At 50.8% G+C, this 15,257-nt stretch overlaps 1 protein-coding gene and 1 pseudogene across 3 annotated transcripts in view; one reads left to right on the top strand and one right to left on the bottom strand.

Moving 5' to 3' along the window:
* Window positions 1–1,057: 1,057 nt before the first annotated feature.
* The window catches only part of CRTAC1 (cartilage acidic protein 1), a 165,644-nt gene continuing 151,444 nt past the window's right edge, over window positions 1,058–15,257 (bottom strand). For 2 of the 3 annotated variants that reach the window (XM_032134898.2, XM_032134890.2), the window contains exons 15-16: window positions 10,174–10,322; window positions 1,670–1,793 (exon numbers count right to left, since the gene is read on the bottom strand). In XM_032134898.2, the coding sequence (XP_031990789.1) occupies window positions 1,683–1,793; window positions 10,174–10,322 (260 nt within the window). In that variant the 3' untranslated portion in view covers window positions 1,670–1,682. Of the gene's footprint in view, window positions 1,794–10,173; window positions 10,323–15,257 lie in introns of all 3 variants that reach the window. The other variant, XM_032134906.2, reaches the window with a different exon arrangement.
* Window positions 2,396–10,166, top strand: LOC116456250 (uncharacterized; annotated as a pseudogene).

Raw genomic sequence — 15,257 nt, 5'->3', positions numbered from 1 at the left:
TCTCCAGATCGAGCGGCAGCTCTTTGAAGAGACTGTGAAGACCCTCAACGGCTTTTATGCAGAGGCTGAGAAGATTGGGGGCAGCTCCTATCTCGAGGGCTGCCTGGCCTGCGCCACGGCCTACTTCATCTTCCTCTGCATGGAGACCCACTACGAGAAGGTGGCCCCTCCCGCCCCACCGTGCATCCCTTCCCTCAGGGCTGCCCTGCGGCACGTTCATCCTTGTCTGGCTCCTCTTTTTGCAGGTTCTCAAGAAGATTTCCCGCTACATCCAGGAGCAGAATGAGAAGATCTTTGCACCTCGAGGCCTCCTACTCACAGACCCCGTGGAGCGTGGGATGAGGGTTGTATCCTTCTGGGCTATTCTGTGTGAGGGCACAGGACTGCCAACCAGTAGAGATGCTGGTGAGGCTGCCAGGAAACGAGGTCACCTTGGGGGCCTCCACTCAGGTTTTCCCAAGAATCCCTCCATCAGTGGTCCTCAGCCCTCTTCCACCACCCTAAGTTATTGGAGGCTTTGTGAGTTTCAGGGTTTGCACTTGTTGGGCTGCATGTAATCAGTGCTTAGAATATGCCAGCTATCATGTGAAGTGCTTTGAAAATATGAATTCATGTACTTCTCATAATAATCTTACCAGGTGGGTTGCTCTGATTATTCCCAGCAGCCTTCTCAGAGTCGTGCAGCTGTTGAATGTGGGAGCTAGGAATCACGCCCAGGCTCACCCTTAACTACAAAGACCCCTCCAGGAATATGCAAATCACCACATTCATTTACAGGTCCACAGTGTCATGCAATCCTCATGGAATCTCCTGTGGCAGGTCCCATTGTCCTCCTTTCGCAGATGAGAGACATGAGGTCTAGGATGATGTGACTCCCCCAAGGTCTCAGTCCTGGTGAGAGGCTGGACAGGGGGTGGGGCGTGGTTCTGCTGACTCCACCTCCACTTGGAATAGTGTGATCTGGGTGTGCACAAGTCCCTCCCCCCCAGGCAACATCAACACGAGTAGAATTGCTAAAAAATAAGGTTTACTGGAAAACTGAGGAGAAACAGAGTCAAAAAACCACAAACACCCAGAATCACGTGTTGACAAAGCCCAGTGAGAGGCACTTGTTTTTATTGAGCCTTTACTATGTGCCAGGTTTTGTGCTAAGTGTCTTACATACATTTAATCTAATCTCCACACTAACCCCAAGATTCTATTCTTAATCCCCATTTTGCAGATGCGATAATGGATAGCTAACAAGTTAAGTGACTGGTGTAAGGTCACACAGCTTTGTGAGTGCCTGAGTCAGGATTTGAACGCAGGACACTAAAGTCCTCATACTTCCTGTGCAGTAACACCACCTCCCTGGGCACATCTGTGTCCTAAGATATGGTCATTAGACACACTGGAATGTAAGTGCCATCAGGGCAGTGACCCTGTCTGCTGTGATCACAGCTATGTGTCCAGCACAGGGCCCGGCCTTACAAGTCTCCCTAATTGTTAGCTAAGTAATGTGCATGGATGGGCTTGGGGAGGGTCTAGCTCCCAGGCCTCTACATCCCTACTGTCTAGGCAGCAGCACGAGCCCACTTTCCCACTCCCCTGCTGGACTCCATCCACTGGTTCATGTCCGACCCCTGCTCAGCAGCTGGGCTCGCAGCTCTCCTTAACTGCCGACCCCAGATTGAGATCTCCATCTATGAGGACCGGTGCAGCAGTGGCAGCTCCAGCAGCGGCAGCAGCAGCGGCAGTGGCAGCAGCAGCGGTGGGGGTGGTGGGGCGGGGGCCCGGTGACTGGCCGAGAGTCCCTGTAGGGAGGTGTATGGCCGGAGTGAGGGCCTCGCAGACCTGCGGCGGCTGCGCTACCAGAGCACCCGCTTCTGAGTCATTCTCTGGGCCCACCCTGCTGCCCAGGGTGGGAGGGAGGGTGACGGGCCTCATATTTCCTGTGGGCCATCAACCTATGCCCCCTGTCCCTCACCCCTGGCTGGATCAGTCCATTTCCTGACCTGGGGGCTTTCCCTTCCGGATGGGGCTGGTCTGGGCCACACAGAGACCGATCTTCCTAGGAAGGCCAGGGTGGGGAGAACACAACCTAGGCGGCCCCTCTCTTCCACAGCCCCTCTCCCAACCCTGCGAGGGGGGCCCAGGCCTGCCACATAGAGGACTCCCACACTGCATGACCCCTCACCCCCAAACCCATATCCACCAGGACTCTCTCCCATGGCTGTCTCCCAGTATCTGTTCCTTCTCATGCCCCTGCAGGGCCCTGGCCTGTCTATGATCCTGCCTCCACCAAATTCAAGGTGTGGGGAGACGGGTGCCGTGGTTGGGAGCTGTTCAGCCCACTCCTGACCTCTTCTAGACCTATGGCTTTCCTGTCCTGCAGCCAGAGCTAGAGGCCCGCTCGGCCTTGCCAGAAGCATCCAACTTTGAGACTTTGCAGGCTGCCAGGTGCTGGTTGCGGGGCACACAGCCTGGGGCTCTGGGAGGTAATATGGGGATCTGGAGAAACTCCGTGAAGAGATGTAGCCATGCGGGGCCTGAATCTCCTGAACTAGAGGCAGTTTCCTGAGATTAGAACCTGTGTGTATGCACATGTGAATATATGTGTGAGTGCACATGTGTGTAAGTGCAGTGTGCATAAATGTGTGAGTCTGCGTGCGTTAGCATGCCTGTGTGTGAGCCCATGTGTGTGCACCAGTGCACACGTGTATGAATGTGGATGCATTTGTAAGCACACCTGTGTGTGTATGAGTACATGTGCACACATGTGTGCACAAATGTGCATTTCTATGAGTGTGAGTGCATGCATGTGCATGAGCACGTGTGCACAAGCATGTGTGTATGAGTGTTCATGTGTGTGAGTGTGTACGTATGCAGGTGAGTGCATGTGTGTGTGAGCGTGTTTGTGTGTTCCCCTTGGCTGCTAGGCCAACGACTGCTTCTCTGCATCCTGCTGTCTTCGCTACCTGAGGGTCTGTGACTTCTTCCCTGTGTGGGTCCAGCCTGGCCCCCTGTAAGTAAATGTCCAAAAGCCCCTTGCCCCTCCTGTAGGGCTACCAGGGAACGTACTCTACTGCATATGTTCTAGTGGAAGAGAAGCCGGGGTTCTAGCAAAGAAGAGCCAAACTTTGGTGGCCTTTGGTGCCCCCTGTCAGCTCCCCATGACAACGGGGCTACAGACACTGTGTGTTCAGCCTGCCCAGGGGCTGGGGCTCTTTAAGGCTTTGTAGGTGAGGTTTCCATGGACCTTCAAAGGTGCCAGCAGCCTGCAGGGGAAAGGCGAACTCCCTCCTTGCAGGGAAAGGAGATGTCTAGCCAATGATGCCCGGCTTCTGAGGCCCAGAGGGGCAGGTGGGATGGGAGCAGCCCCTGGGGCTGGTGTCCTGAAGATGAAATGAAAGGGGCTGCCTATCTCAGTTGGCGGGAGGTGTTAGAAGTGGATGTGCAAGACCAGCCACTGGAGGTAGCTCTCTGGAATCAAAGAGAGGCCTGCTTTTCTACCAGACATGGGAGCAGCATGTGGGAAACAAGGGTCTACCCAGAGAGCAGAGAGTCAGCCTAGTCCTTGCAGCCTCAGGAAGTCCTGGGCCCAAGTGAGTCCTGGTCCAAGGACCCCCCTGGAAAGCTGCAGTTCAGTGGGCTCCACTGCAGCCCCTGGCCACGGCCTATGCCCTCCCTGGGCCCCTGTGGGGCTGGGCATTGTGTCTGACCTGTGCATCCCCCATGGGAGGGCTGGGCACAGGCAGTGCTATGGCCTTTTATTTTTTCTTTTTCCAATAAAAGAACTTGCCCAGCGTGAAGCTCTGTGATGCTTTCTCTGCCCCATGACGATGGAGGGTCAGTTCTATGCCCCAGGACCACATGAGGGGATAATCGGCTGCCTGAACTGGACCTGACATGGGGAGCAGGATGAACTCTGTCTTCTTGGAGCTTGTAGTCTACTGGGGAGGCAGACACCTCAGCACCTCTAATCTGGAATCTTTGGGGCACTTGTAGCCTTGGGTGGGGGAACAGGTTGGACTGAAAGCCAGGCCAAAAGTAATCAATTAATGATATCAATAAATCCTCAATTCTTGAACTCTTCCCCTGGGTTGGGTACTGTTGGGAGTTGGATCACTCAGGTCACTCAGTACTGAAGATGAGAAAGTAGCTGGATGATCACTTCTTGGCCTTTTGGCCGAGATCAAGTATGGAGAAAGTAGCTGGATGTTGGAATCTAGCAGAGTTGTGTCTTGAATTTTATAATTTATTGAGCACCTACTATGTGCCAGATACTTTGCTAAAACCATATGTTAGAGCTGGGAGGGGATTTAAAGATCACTTGAATCCTGTCACAGAGGTCCAGAGAGGGTGGGTGACTTGCCCCAGGCCACACAGCTGGTTGATGATAACAAGGCCCAAGCTTGGAACCCAGGTATCCCGACTCAGTGCCCATTCTGTTACCACAGGGATGGCACCCAGGTGGGAAGCTGCCTGAGGCTGCAGGGAGACTGGGGTCACACACTCAGGCCTGTTCCCAGAGAGGGGCTCATCAGACTGTGGGGACAACGGCTCCAGCCTCTTGGGTGGGGGCTGGGCAGTCCCCTCTGGGTGGTTCTCATGTTTGTTCTCACCGCCGCTAAGGGCAGCTTGGTTCTTGCCTGAACTGTGTGCAGCCTGGACTCACTCCCTCTGCTGGAACTTGGGCCATGTGTGGGTTGCCACAAGTGAGGGTGTTCTCTAATATGAGGGCGTTCTCTAATATGAGGGCAGGTTCATTCTGTTTTGGGATAGGAAGTTTGTTCTACCTCGAGGCCAGATTTGAACCCAAACTCAGCTCTTCTAGAGAGGAGGTCCTGGGGAGGGGGTGAGGATTTACTAAACTGGTAAAACCAAATCCGGGTGCTTATCTGACTGAGAGGCATTCAACCCTTCCATTTTCAAATGGTAATCATCATAATAATAGTAGCTGACGTTTATTTAGCACTTCCTATGTGCCAGGCACTAGGCTAAGACTCTATACATAATTAGTCATTCGATCCTCACAGCAACCCTCCATGGCATGGATTCTTATTTCCCATTTTACATATGGGGAAACTGAGGCTCATGGAAGTTAAGTAACTGGGGAGTTGCAGATCTTGGCTTTGAATCTAGGCAATCTGACTCCAAACTGCAAGGAAGAAGACAGATCCAGCCTCGGAGGCCGCTTAGCAGCTTGAGGGCCTCAGCCGTCCTGGGATTAGGATCAGGCAGATTCCCAGGGAAGGACTTGGAGCTATGCCTGGGCTTTGAGGCCGGGCTGGCACCTCCACTTCCAGGGCATCATGGGAGTGTGCGTGGGCTGTGCTCGCAGGCATGTGGGACCCAGAGGCAGCCCGGTGAAGGGTAGTGGGGGACCCCACTCATTGTGAGCCTGGGGAGGTGTGGTTTCTCTCTGCCGGCTTAGTTACAGGCAGTGGCCTGTCTCTCCGGGGTCTGGCTGCAGCCATGTCCCTGCACCCACCTTGCCAGCCAGGGACAGGCCCCGTCAAGACCCAGGAGCAGCTCCAGCCTCAGCCAGACTGTCCCCCAGGTCCCAAGTGAGGCCCCAGCCACCCAGGCATGCCTCAGGAAGCTCCTGCTGCACACGCTCCTCTCCCTGCGCCAGCACCCTGGTGTCTGCCTGCCTTCCTTTGGCCACAGGCCCAGTGTGTGTGAAACCACAGGATTTACAGAAGCTCGAGGTGCCACTGAGTGGCAGAATTATGCACTGCACTCGGGGAATCAGAGGTGGAGGCAGAAAGAACTATGGCTGTTGTGACACTTCCCCCACGGCTCCCCAGCTGGCAGCCACTGCCACCCGCAGGGACTTTTCTGTGGCTTCCAGAGGTGAGGGGCAAAGGTGGAGTCTGGTGACTTTCTCCCTAGGGCCAGCCCCTGGGCTGTCGAGCCTGGGAAACTCCACATCCCTCTCCACACCTCTAGAAGGACTCACAATGAGGGGGTCCCAGGCAGGAGGCATCACCACCTGGTTTGGGCTTTACTATTCACCCAGGGATAAGGCAAGGCAAACACCACTCCACATCAGATCTGAATTTGAGCTCTGGCTTCATGACATTAACAGACGAAGACTCTTGGAGCCTCAGTTTCCCCAGTTGTAAAATAGCGAGACTAATATCTCACAGAGTTGTTTAGACGTGAGGTGTTCAACCTTGGTGGCAATGGATGTCACCTGGGAGCATGAAAAATCACCAATGCCTGATCCTATCCTCAGAGATTCTGATTTAATTGTTTTGGGGGACAGCTTGGGCATCAGGATTTTAAAGAGTTTCCCTGGTGATTCTAATGTGAAGCTAAGGCTGAGAATCCATGATTTTGACAGTACCTACAGCTTATAAGCCTTTAATACACCTCTGAAAATGCCTGAGACCTGAATAAGAAGTTTATGGTTCCACAGAAGCAGCCAGACACAAAAATGAATATGCACCATGTGATTCCCCTTATACGAAACTGAAAGACAGGCCAAACTAGCCTTTGATTGGGAGTCAGGACCAAGATTACCCTGGGTTGGGGGTAGCGAATGGATGGGGACCTGGGGAGCTTCTGGGAGCTCAGGATGTTCTGTTTCTTGACCAGAGTGCCAGTTACACAGAGGTGCTCACTTCACGAGAATTCACCGAGCTGTATACTTAGGAGCTATGTATTTGTCTGTAGTGGTGACATATTTCAATAAAATTCACCAAAAAAGCCTGTTGGCTACAAAATAGGAAAAGAAAGGACAGACTTGAAATTAATGTTTTGTTAAATATCTGGAATTGTAACACATATGCCTAACAGACAACTGCAACTCTATGTTACGTGTGTGTGTGTGTGATGTTACGTGTGTGTGTGTGTGTGTGTGTGTGTGTGTGTGTGTGTGAAAATGTAATGTCTGCTCTGCTGTGGGTGGGGCCTCTAAAAGGGAAGGTCTCTGATGCCTAAGAAAATCTGAAAACAGCCCAGGTTCACACCAGGAGTTCTTAACCTCGACCTGACTGCATTCATGTGCATATTATGAGTCGTTATCTGAGGAGAGCATCTACAGCTTTCAGCAGATTCTCAAAGGGGTATGCAACCCCCTAAAAAGGTTAAGAACAATTGGTTTTGAGGAGTCAGTGAGAAACTGGCCATGAATGTGCTTGGCATGAAAGGGATGCTTGGTAATGTCGGTTTCTTTCCTTCCTTTCAGAGCCCAGCCTTTGGAGGTTTCCGCATGACCCTTCTCGGGCGACTTCTAGGAGGATTTATTCTCCTGGCAGTGCCGAGGGCAGCCTGCACCAAGCTTACAACTCTTCCTCCAAGAGGATGTTCAAAGGGCCTGTCATTTCAGCGTCTGCTGGACAGCAGAACTTCACGTGAGGATCCTGGAGCTGCGCTGGGTTTTGAATCAGGGACAATGGAGGAAGTGGGAAAGTGTGAAGAGAGTCAGAGGGCTGTGTCAGCTGCCCCCCTTCCCACCCCCAGCAATTCACTTAACTTTCCTGAGTCTCAGCTTTGTCATTATGAGAATGTGCATATTTATAAATAATCATCTGTTTCTCCAATGTAAGATATTATTGTTATTGCAGAAGTGATACTAGGACCTCGTTATATGATGGCCTCATGATACAGATTTATAGCAGGCTTCAGATTCTGGCATAGAATAAACAGATATTTATCCAAGGGTTCACTGATTCCCTAATAAATGCCAGGAACATTCATGTACATTATTAATCCATTTAATTCTCGAACACTGGGGTGTTGCAATCTTATTTTACAGATGAGGAAACTGACATTCTGGGTGGTTAGGTAGCTTGACAAGGGCTAGTAAGTATCAGAGCAAAGACTTGAACTTAAGTCTCTGACTCCAAATCCCACTCTCACTCTGCCACAAGAATGAGACGTGGGAGAAGAGAGACTGTTCTACCTGGATTGACTCATAAAGACAGAAGACAGATTCCAGACCAGAGAGAAACTCGTGGGCAAATGCATTCCCAAAAAAATTAGCTTTGCAGGGGCATGAAGGTACTAGTTATTTTGGAGTAATTCAAATTATCGATTTCTGTAATGGAAAAGTGATTGGGAACCAGCTATCACCTGAGAACAGTGCTGAGTGAGGCCCCAAGAAGGGGGCAATGTTACACACAAGCTTACACACAGCTTACAAGACCTCAGAGATGGCGAGCTTCCTTTTCCCTGCTGCCCACAATTAATCAGTACACTTCTCAAGGGCAGGGAGCCTGTCTTACTCACTCCCCCACTCCCACCCCACCTTCCCCTGTCCTGAGTGCTTGTTCCAGGGCCTGGCCCTGGCCAGGTGAATGGAAGATGCTGCCCATCTCAGGCTGGCGGGAAGAGGCAAGCCTATACAGATGCGTCATCTGCAGACCCCTGGGGCAATGTGCCACTGAGAAGCAGCTCAGAACCATGCAGACAGGCAGTGGTCACTGAAGGATACAATTCACCTGCAAGTGGTCACCTTATAACTCAGTTAAAGGGTGCATGCAGTGACCCCAGGCTACCCCCTGAGCTGGGCAGCAGCTTTCAGTGATGTTGCCCTGGCTGTGACATTGTGGCTCTGCTCATGACCTCTACCTATCCTGGGAGAGGAGGGGAGGAAGCGTGTGTCCCACCCCAGTCGGCCCTGCCTGACACTCCCCAAACACCATTTTGAGGTGGGGAAACCCTCTGGTGCTGAATTCTTTGCCTGAGAGATCTGGGCCTCAGGCCCTAGAGAGTGGATTACTGTGAGTGAATCACTGGCTGGATGGCTGGCTGGCTGGATAAGTGGATGGATACAGAGAAGATGGGTGTAGAGAGATGACTGATAGATCAGAGATGAGCGAGAGGCCTGTCTGGCTTGAGATGGATGCCCGCAGACCCTGGAGAGGCAGGTGAATGGATGGGTACCGATCGCCCCTGGGGTCCCTAGTGCAGATCTAAACATAGGGCTGGAGCTCTTCAAAGGGACGATGCTCTGTTATCCCAGTCCCCAGATGAACTCCACATTTGTAACTCTGAGTGATGGATGTGTCTTGTTGGGAAGAATCCTTATAGGTCTAATATTGCCCCAGCTAATGGCTTATGGATTGTTGTAGAGTCAGGCATTGCTGGAAGTGAAACCAGGAGGTTAAAGGTCCTGGTACAGATTTTATGACAATATCTGCATTTCATCAGTCAGGCACTGCAGCAAGTACCTTATAGGCTCGATGAAGCCTCACAACAACTCTACGAGGATTTTATCACTGCCTGCATTTTGTGGATGAAGAAACTGAGGCTCAGGGATGAAATAACTTCTTAAGGCCACTTCTGAATGCCTGGGTGGAGGGTCTGGATTTCAAGTCCATTTGATTCCAGAGTTTCAGTGTGAAGGGAAAATTTTAAGGACAGGTGAAAGGAAGGTAGAGGGGAGGGCCATAGGATTTGTGCACAGCTCTAAGAACGAACATGGCATTTTGGCACATGTGAGACACCTTCGGCAGTGGGAGGAGGCACTGAGACTTTCCAATGACTGGGTGCCCCGAGGGCAGCCCCAGGCTTCCTTCTCCCTCTCTTTCCTCTGTGTCAGCCTTCGAGGGCTCTAAACCTTGAGTCTGGGGATCTGAACTGCAGAGAGGGCGTATGTTTGGCTCACTTTCCTTCCTTTGGCCTAAACTTGTCCTTCTGCCATGGTCTCCACAAGCAATTGGGGAACGAGGATGTGCTTTTCTCCTATTCCAGGAGCTCTACAGCCAGGTCTGGGGTGGAGGGAGGCAAGTTAGTCCTTAGATTTGTGGGGAGGGTGCATTAAATGACTCTAGGGGATGAGATCCTTCCTGGCTGCTCTGGGGCTGGCCATGAAGAATGAGAACCAGCTACCTTTAGGGGAATTATTCTGGCCCCAGACTGCTTTCCTGCTGGCAGGCAGGCAGAGGGCATGAGGTTCTGGGTGGGAAGTTCTGGGAATGGGTGATACAGATTCTCCATCTGCCGCACCCTTCTCCTGACCCTGCCTCCCTTCTCACAGCTGAGCAGGCTCCTCTCTGCACTCGGGACCTCCATTCAGATCTGTATTTAATCCCAGCTGAGTTCTAAGGTCCAAGTGTGGTTCTTCTGTTACTTGATGGGCACGTATCCTGACTCAGTTTCCATGTCAGCAAAGTGGGAAGGATAAGCCCTGCCTCTCTTATTCCTTATCTTGTTCATACACTTGGGCTTCTGGAATACCTGGAGCTTTCTGGAGAAGGGTGCTGGGAGCAGCCTGGAGCTGAGCTCTTTTGAGGAGCAGCCGGCAGTCCGGGCAGGGAAAAGGACCAGAGGGGGGTGCAGATGCCTTGGGAAAGTTGCAGCTCCTTTTTGGGCCTTGGTTTCCACATCTGAAAAGGAGGGAACAGGACTAGATGACTTCTCAGGTGTTCCTGGATTTAAAGCTCTAGGATTCTGTGATTGTTGAGGGCCAAATTCCCAGGCCAGCTCACTAGCTCCTGGTGACCTCTACTCTGTATGGCCCAGTCCGTGCCATGCCTGCCCAGCTCAGTTCACCTTGTTTTATGACTATTCTTTCTGGGAATGGCACCGCGTGAGAATTCAGCTGAACACAGCACAGCCCAGGCCCCAGGAAGGTTGGCTCTGCCCCTTATGGCCATTTGCCATCTTTTTCTGGTGAATCTGTCAGTTCCCCAGAGGTGGCCCCGTCCTCCCCATCTCTCTCACCGCAGGTGTCCTGGGTGGCAGCAGGGTGCACCGGGAAGCACAGGAGCTTTGGCACTGAATGGGCCCGGGGCTCCATCCTGAACATGGCTACTTAATAATAGTATCTCTAATTTGTTGAGGGCTTTCTATGTGCCAGGCACTGTGTCAAGTCTAATATAATAACTCTGTGAGGTATTATCCCCATCTTGCAGATGGGAAAACTGAGGTTCAAAGACACTTTACCTACTTTAAGTCTTTGCTCAATGCCTCTTTCTCAGGGAGCCCCCCTACCCCCGCCGCTATTTAAAATGGCATTCCGCCTCCATCCTGGCCCTCCCAGATGGCCTTGATGTTACTCTTCTCCAGCCCTCCATAGCAAGTATCATGCTCCAACATGCTACAGACTTTCCTTATTCTGGATATTGTTTAGTGCCTGCCACGTCTTGCTAGGGCAGGGACCTTTGCCAGTGTTGTTCACAGATGTACATCCCAAGCCACTAGAACAACACCCAGCACACAGTAGGCGTTCAGTCACTGTACATCACATGAACAACTGGTTAAATAACTTCCCCAGTGTCAGTTACCTAGAGATTGCACAGCATAAGGCTTAAGAACCCAGGCTTTGGAGCTAGTCATGAGGTTGAATTACAGCTCTTGCCACTTTAGCTAGCTATGTGACTTTGCGTAATTTGCTGTTTCTGAGCCTCAGTTTCTCTGGTAATAAAATGGACTAATAACATTTATATTCTGGGATGGGTGTGAGGATTCATGGAGACATGGATGTAAAGTTCTTGGCATATGGCAGGCATTGCATAAATGTTAGCTGCTTTCCTGGAGGATGTTTTTCTTCTCTCTTGCGTCTCATTTTCCCTCTGGTGGCCTATTTTTTGACCACTTCACTGTCAACAGTAGTTCCTTAGAGGACAAGCCACCGTGGGAGAGGCTGGCGTCATCTGTGGTGTTAACCAGCCCATGTTCTCTTGCCTTCCTTCCAGGATGTGCCTGTTGCTACAGAGACACAACAGCAACCCCTGGCATGTTCCTGGCCCCTGTGGCTGGGGTTCTGGCCTCAGAGAAGGCTGGCCCTGGGGACAGGGAGGCAGGGAGGGGCTCGGTTTGCCTTATGGGCTGGAAGTCTGGGCGGAGGTATCAGCCTGGAATCTGTTGGAAGAACTTGGCTGGCTCCCTGCAAAAATGAAGCGCTCATCTTCCTGTCTCCACGGGGCTCTTGGATTCTGGAGCGGAGTTCCTGCTTGGGCAGAGGTCCAGTGGCACTGGTCTGGGTGTGATGCCCAGACCCTGGGAGGGGGCCATAGCAGCCAGAGTGACACATAATCAAACTCCTGGCCCTCAGAATGGCACCTTCCCAGAGTAGGGTTGGCAACCGTGTAGATGCTTGAAGAGGCCTGGTGGATGGTTTACCATTCTGCCTCAGCGAAGGTTGGCCGAGCCCACCTGGTGACTCTCGACATGAGCAAGCACTGCCACCTCTTCTTGCAGACTTAAACGTGACCGTGGGGAGGACTATTTCAGATCACTAGGCCTCCAGGGGCTCCGTTTTTCTCCTCCCAATCCTGCTCTTGATCCTGGGCGGCATGAGTGACTGTGGCTTTTGCTTAAACCAATTCACCATCCCAAATGAAGAAGCGAGTGGTAGTTGAGAGTGCCAGCTGACAGCCAGACTCCTGGGATCCAGTCCTGCCTTCATCTGTCTGGGCTGTATGACCCTGCACAAACCATTTAGCTTATCTGTAAACCTGGGATAATTACAGTACCTTCCTCTTGAGATTATTATGAGGATTAAACGAGTTGATTATTGTAAAGAGTTTAGATTCGGCCGGGCGCGGTGGCTCACGCTTGTAATCCCAGCACTTTGGGAGGCCGAGGCGGGCGGATCATGAGGTCAGGAGATCGAGACCACGGTGAAACCCCGTCTCGACTAAAAATACAAAAAAAATTAGCCGGGCGTGGTGGCGGGCGCCTGTAGTCCCAGCTACTCGGAGAGGCTGAGGCAGGAGAATGGCGTGAACCCGGGAGGCGGAGCTTGCAGTGAGCCGAGATTGCGCCACTGAGCGAGACTCTGTCTCAAAAAAAAAAAAAAAAAAAAAAAAAAAGAGTTTAGATTCAACCCAGACACGCCAAGCCCACTAAATGTAAGCTATTATTGTCAAATTGTGGCAGCACTGGCCCACCTTCCTGCTGGAGTGAGTTGTGGCTGCCTGGTGCAGGCAGGTGGGGCACCAGCTCCTCCATTTGCATAATCCCTTCTGGGTCCATTTCATTACTTGACTGCCCCTAAAGGCATTTGCTATTTTTGTTACAAATTAAAGTGTAGCATAAGCCAACAAAGATGTCAGGAGCCCAGGTGGGGCTAAGGGACAGGGAAAAGACAGACTTATCTATGCGCAGGAGGGGACGGAACGGTTTGGGCTCCCACTGGTCTCAGAGAAAGGGATTGGAAGAAAGAGGGGAATGGTAATGCTGAGCCTGGGTAGTTTGGGGGTGGCTTTGCACCCACAAATCTGTGGCTTGTATAGCACAGACCAGTAGATGCATTGAATTTGAGGCACCTGCTCAAAAAGCCTGTACTGCTAGCTCAATGAGGAGGCTCTGTTTTTTTTTTTTGGCAGGGGGTAGGTAATGTTGAGTGGGTTCACTATCCACCTGTCCTCTGTATCTTTCAGCCTTGTATCTCTTGCAACACAAGCATCTTGGGGGCAGGGGACTTGTCCACCTCATTAGAGGGTCCCTATCACATTCCTCATGGGAGGAACCTAGTGCTTATCATACAGGATATTCTCAATAAATGCTTGCTGAATGAATATGTAAATGAATGAATGCAGAGAGCTTGCTTTCTGGTATAGCAACCTGAGAATTCAGCTTGACTTTTTAGAAAGCCGCTTGGTGTCCCACTCCCATCCCATGCACTTGGCTGGAGGGAAGGCAGCGTAGGGGTGGCAACCACGTTACCTTCACTTACCATTATATACCTAGAGCCTAGCTCAGTACCTGGCACATAATAGGTGCTCAATGAATATTACTTTCACTTACCATTGTTTGCTTAGAGCCTAGCTCAGCACCGGGCACATAGTAGGGGCTCAACAAATATTGCTTTCACTTACCATTGTATGCCTAGAGCCTAGCTCAGTACTGGGCACACAGTAGGGGATCGACAAATATTACTTTCACTTACCATTGTATGCCTAGAGCCTAGCTCAGTACCTGCACATAGTAGGGGATCAACAAATATTACTTTCACTTACTATTGTTACCTTCACTTACCATTGTATGCCTAGAGCCTAGCCAAATGTTTGATGCATTGTAGGTGCTCAATCAGTATTTGTTGAACTCATGAATGAATCAGATGGAAGCCTTATCCTGGAGTCTGAGCGCTGTAGTGGTGCTCTTATCAGCTGTGGGAACTTAGAACTCCTCTTTGCAACTCACTGGACCCCACTCACCCAACAGGGTCACATGACACAGATATACCCTGTTATACAAAACTCAATGTGAAGGCATTCATGGTTATCACTTATAAGGCATCATTGGAAGTCTGCTGTCACTCTGAACCCCCTGATGTCCTTGGCAGGCTGTCTCTCTAGTGGTCTTGTCCCTTATTTCTTGTGCTGTTGTGTATGGACAGTCAATGGGCACTGTTATCTTGTCATTTACCACTGCATTTGGAACCATTCCTCTGTGGGTTTTGGGTTTTACTTATCTCGCTATCTTAGATCCACTTTGTTCATTTTTTTAAAAGGCAGCAGCTTCCAGAAGGACTAGGGAATAGTCTGAACAGTGACAGAGCTGCCTGTTACCCCTCTGACAAGATGGTGTGGTGGGAAAGAGCTCCAGCCCTGGACTGGGGAGCAGTGGGCTCCATGACTTTGGGCACAGTGACCTTGAACACTTCAGCTCTCTGAGCCTCATCTCTGGAGCCCTTTCAGATCTTTAATTCTATGCCAATACACAGGAATGGGCTTTCTAGAAGTGGAATGATTTTTAAGTTGGTGTCTGCTTTTCAGGGAAATTGTAGCTGTTTTCATTTAAAAACTTTTCATTTACGCTTCTGTTCTGAGTGTAAAAACAGCACTAGCTATAAGGAATTCATATTTTGTGATTTATTAGGAGTATTACTATGATATCAGAAAATGGCATGGTTTTTTTTTGTTAAATATGTTTTTAAAAGGGTTGCTGCATTCTTAAGTGTAATTTTATTTATCCTGGGATGACTTTTTTTCCCTGCGAAGAATAGATCTATGTTTTATAACAAGCCTTCACTACTGAGGCTGGTCGTGAGCATATTCTGTGGGGTTACATCATTCCCAAAGGGTGTTCTGGCTACATGAGCATTCTATTTTCCAAGCAGATTGCAGAGACCAAGTAGCAAGGTTCTTTCTAGAAATCAGAGTAACCTGAGATGAGCCAGGCCTATGTCCAGCTAGACACTGAGGAGTCTTAGAAAGGAAAGGCCCTTACGGATATACCAGCGCAACTCTCTTGTCATCTACATTAGGGAAACTGAGGCCCAGCATGGAGAAGTGACTGCCTGCAAGTAAAAGGCCCAGAGTACACACTCCATTTCTGCCCCTCACTCATCACACATCCTTCACTTGGCCCAA

Source organism: Hylobates moloch, unplaced genomic scaffold (assembly GCF_009828535.3).
Source record: "Hylobates moloch isolate HMO894 unplaced genomic scaffold, HMol_V3 SCAFFOLD_3, whole genome shotgun sequence".
Taxonomy (NCBI): domain Eukaryota; kingdom Metazoa; phylum Chordata; class Mammalia; order Primates; family Hylobatidae; genus Hylobates; species Hylobates moloch.
The sequence above is the reverse complement of the archived record's forward strand: the minus strand, read 5'-3'. Positions and strand labels throughout refer to the sequence as shown.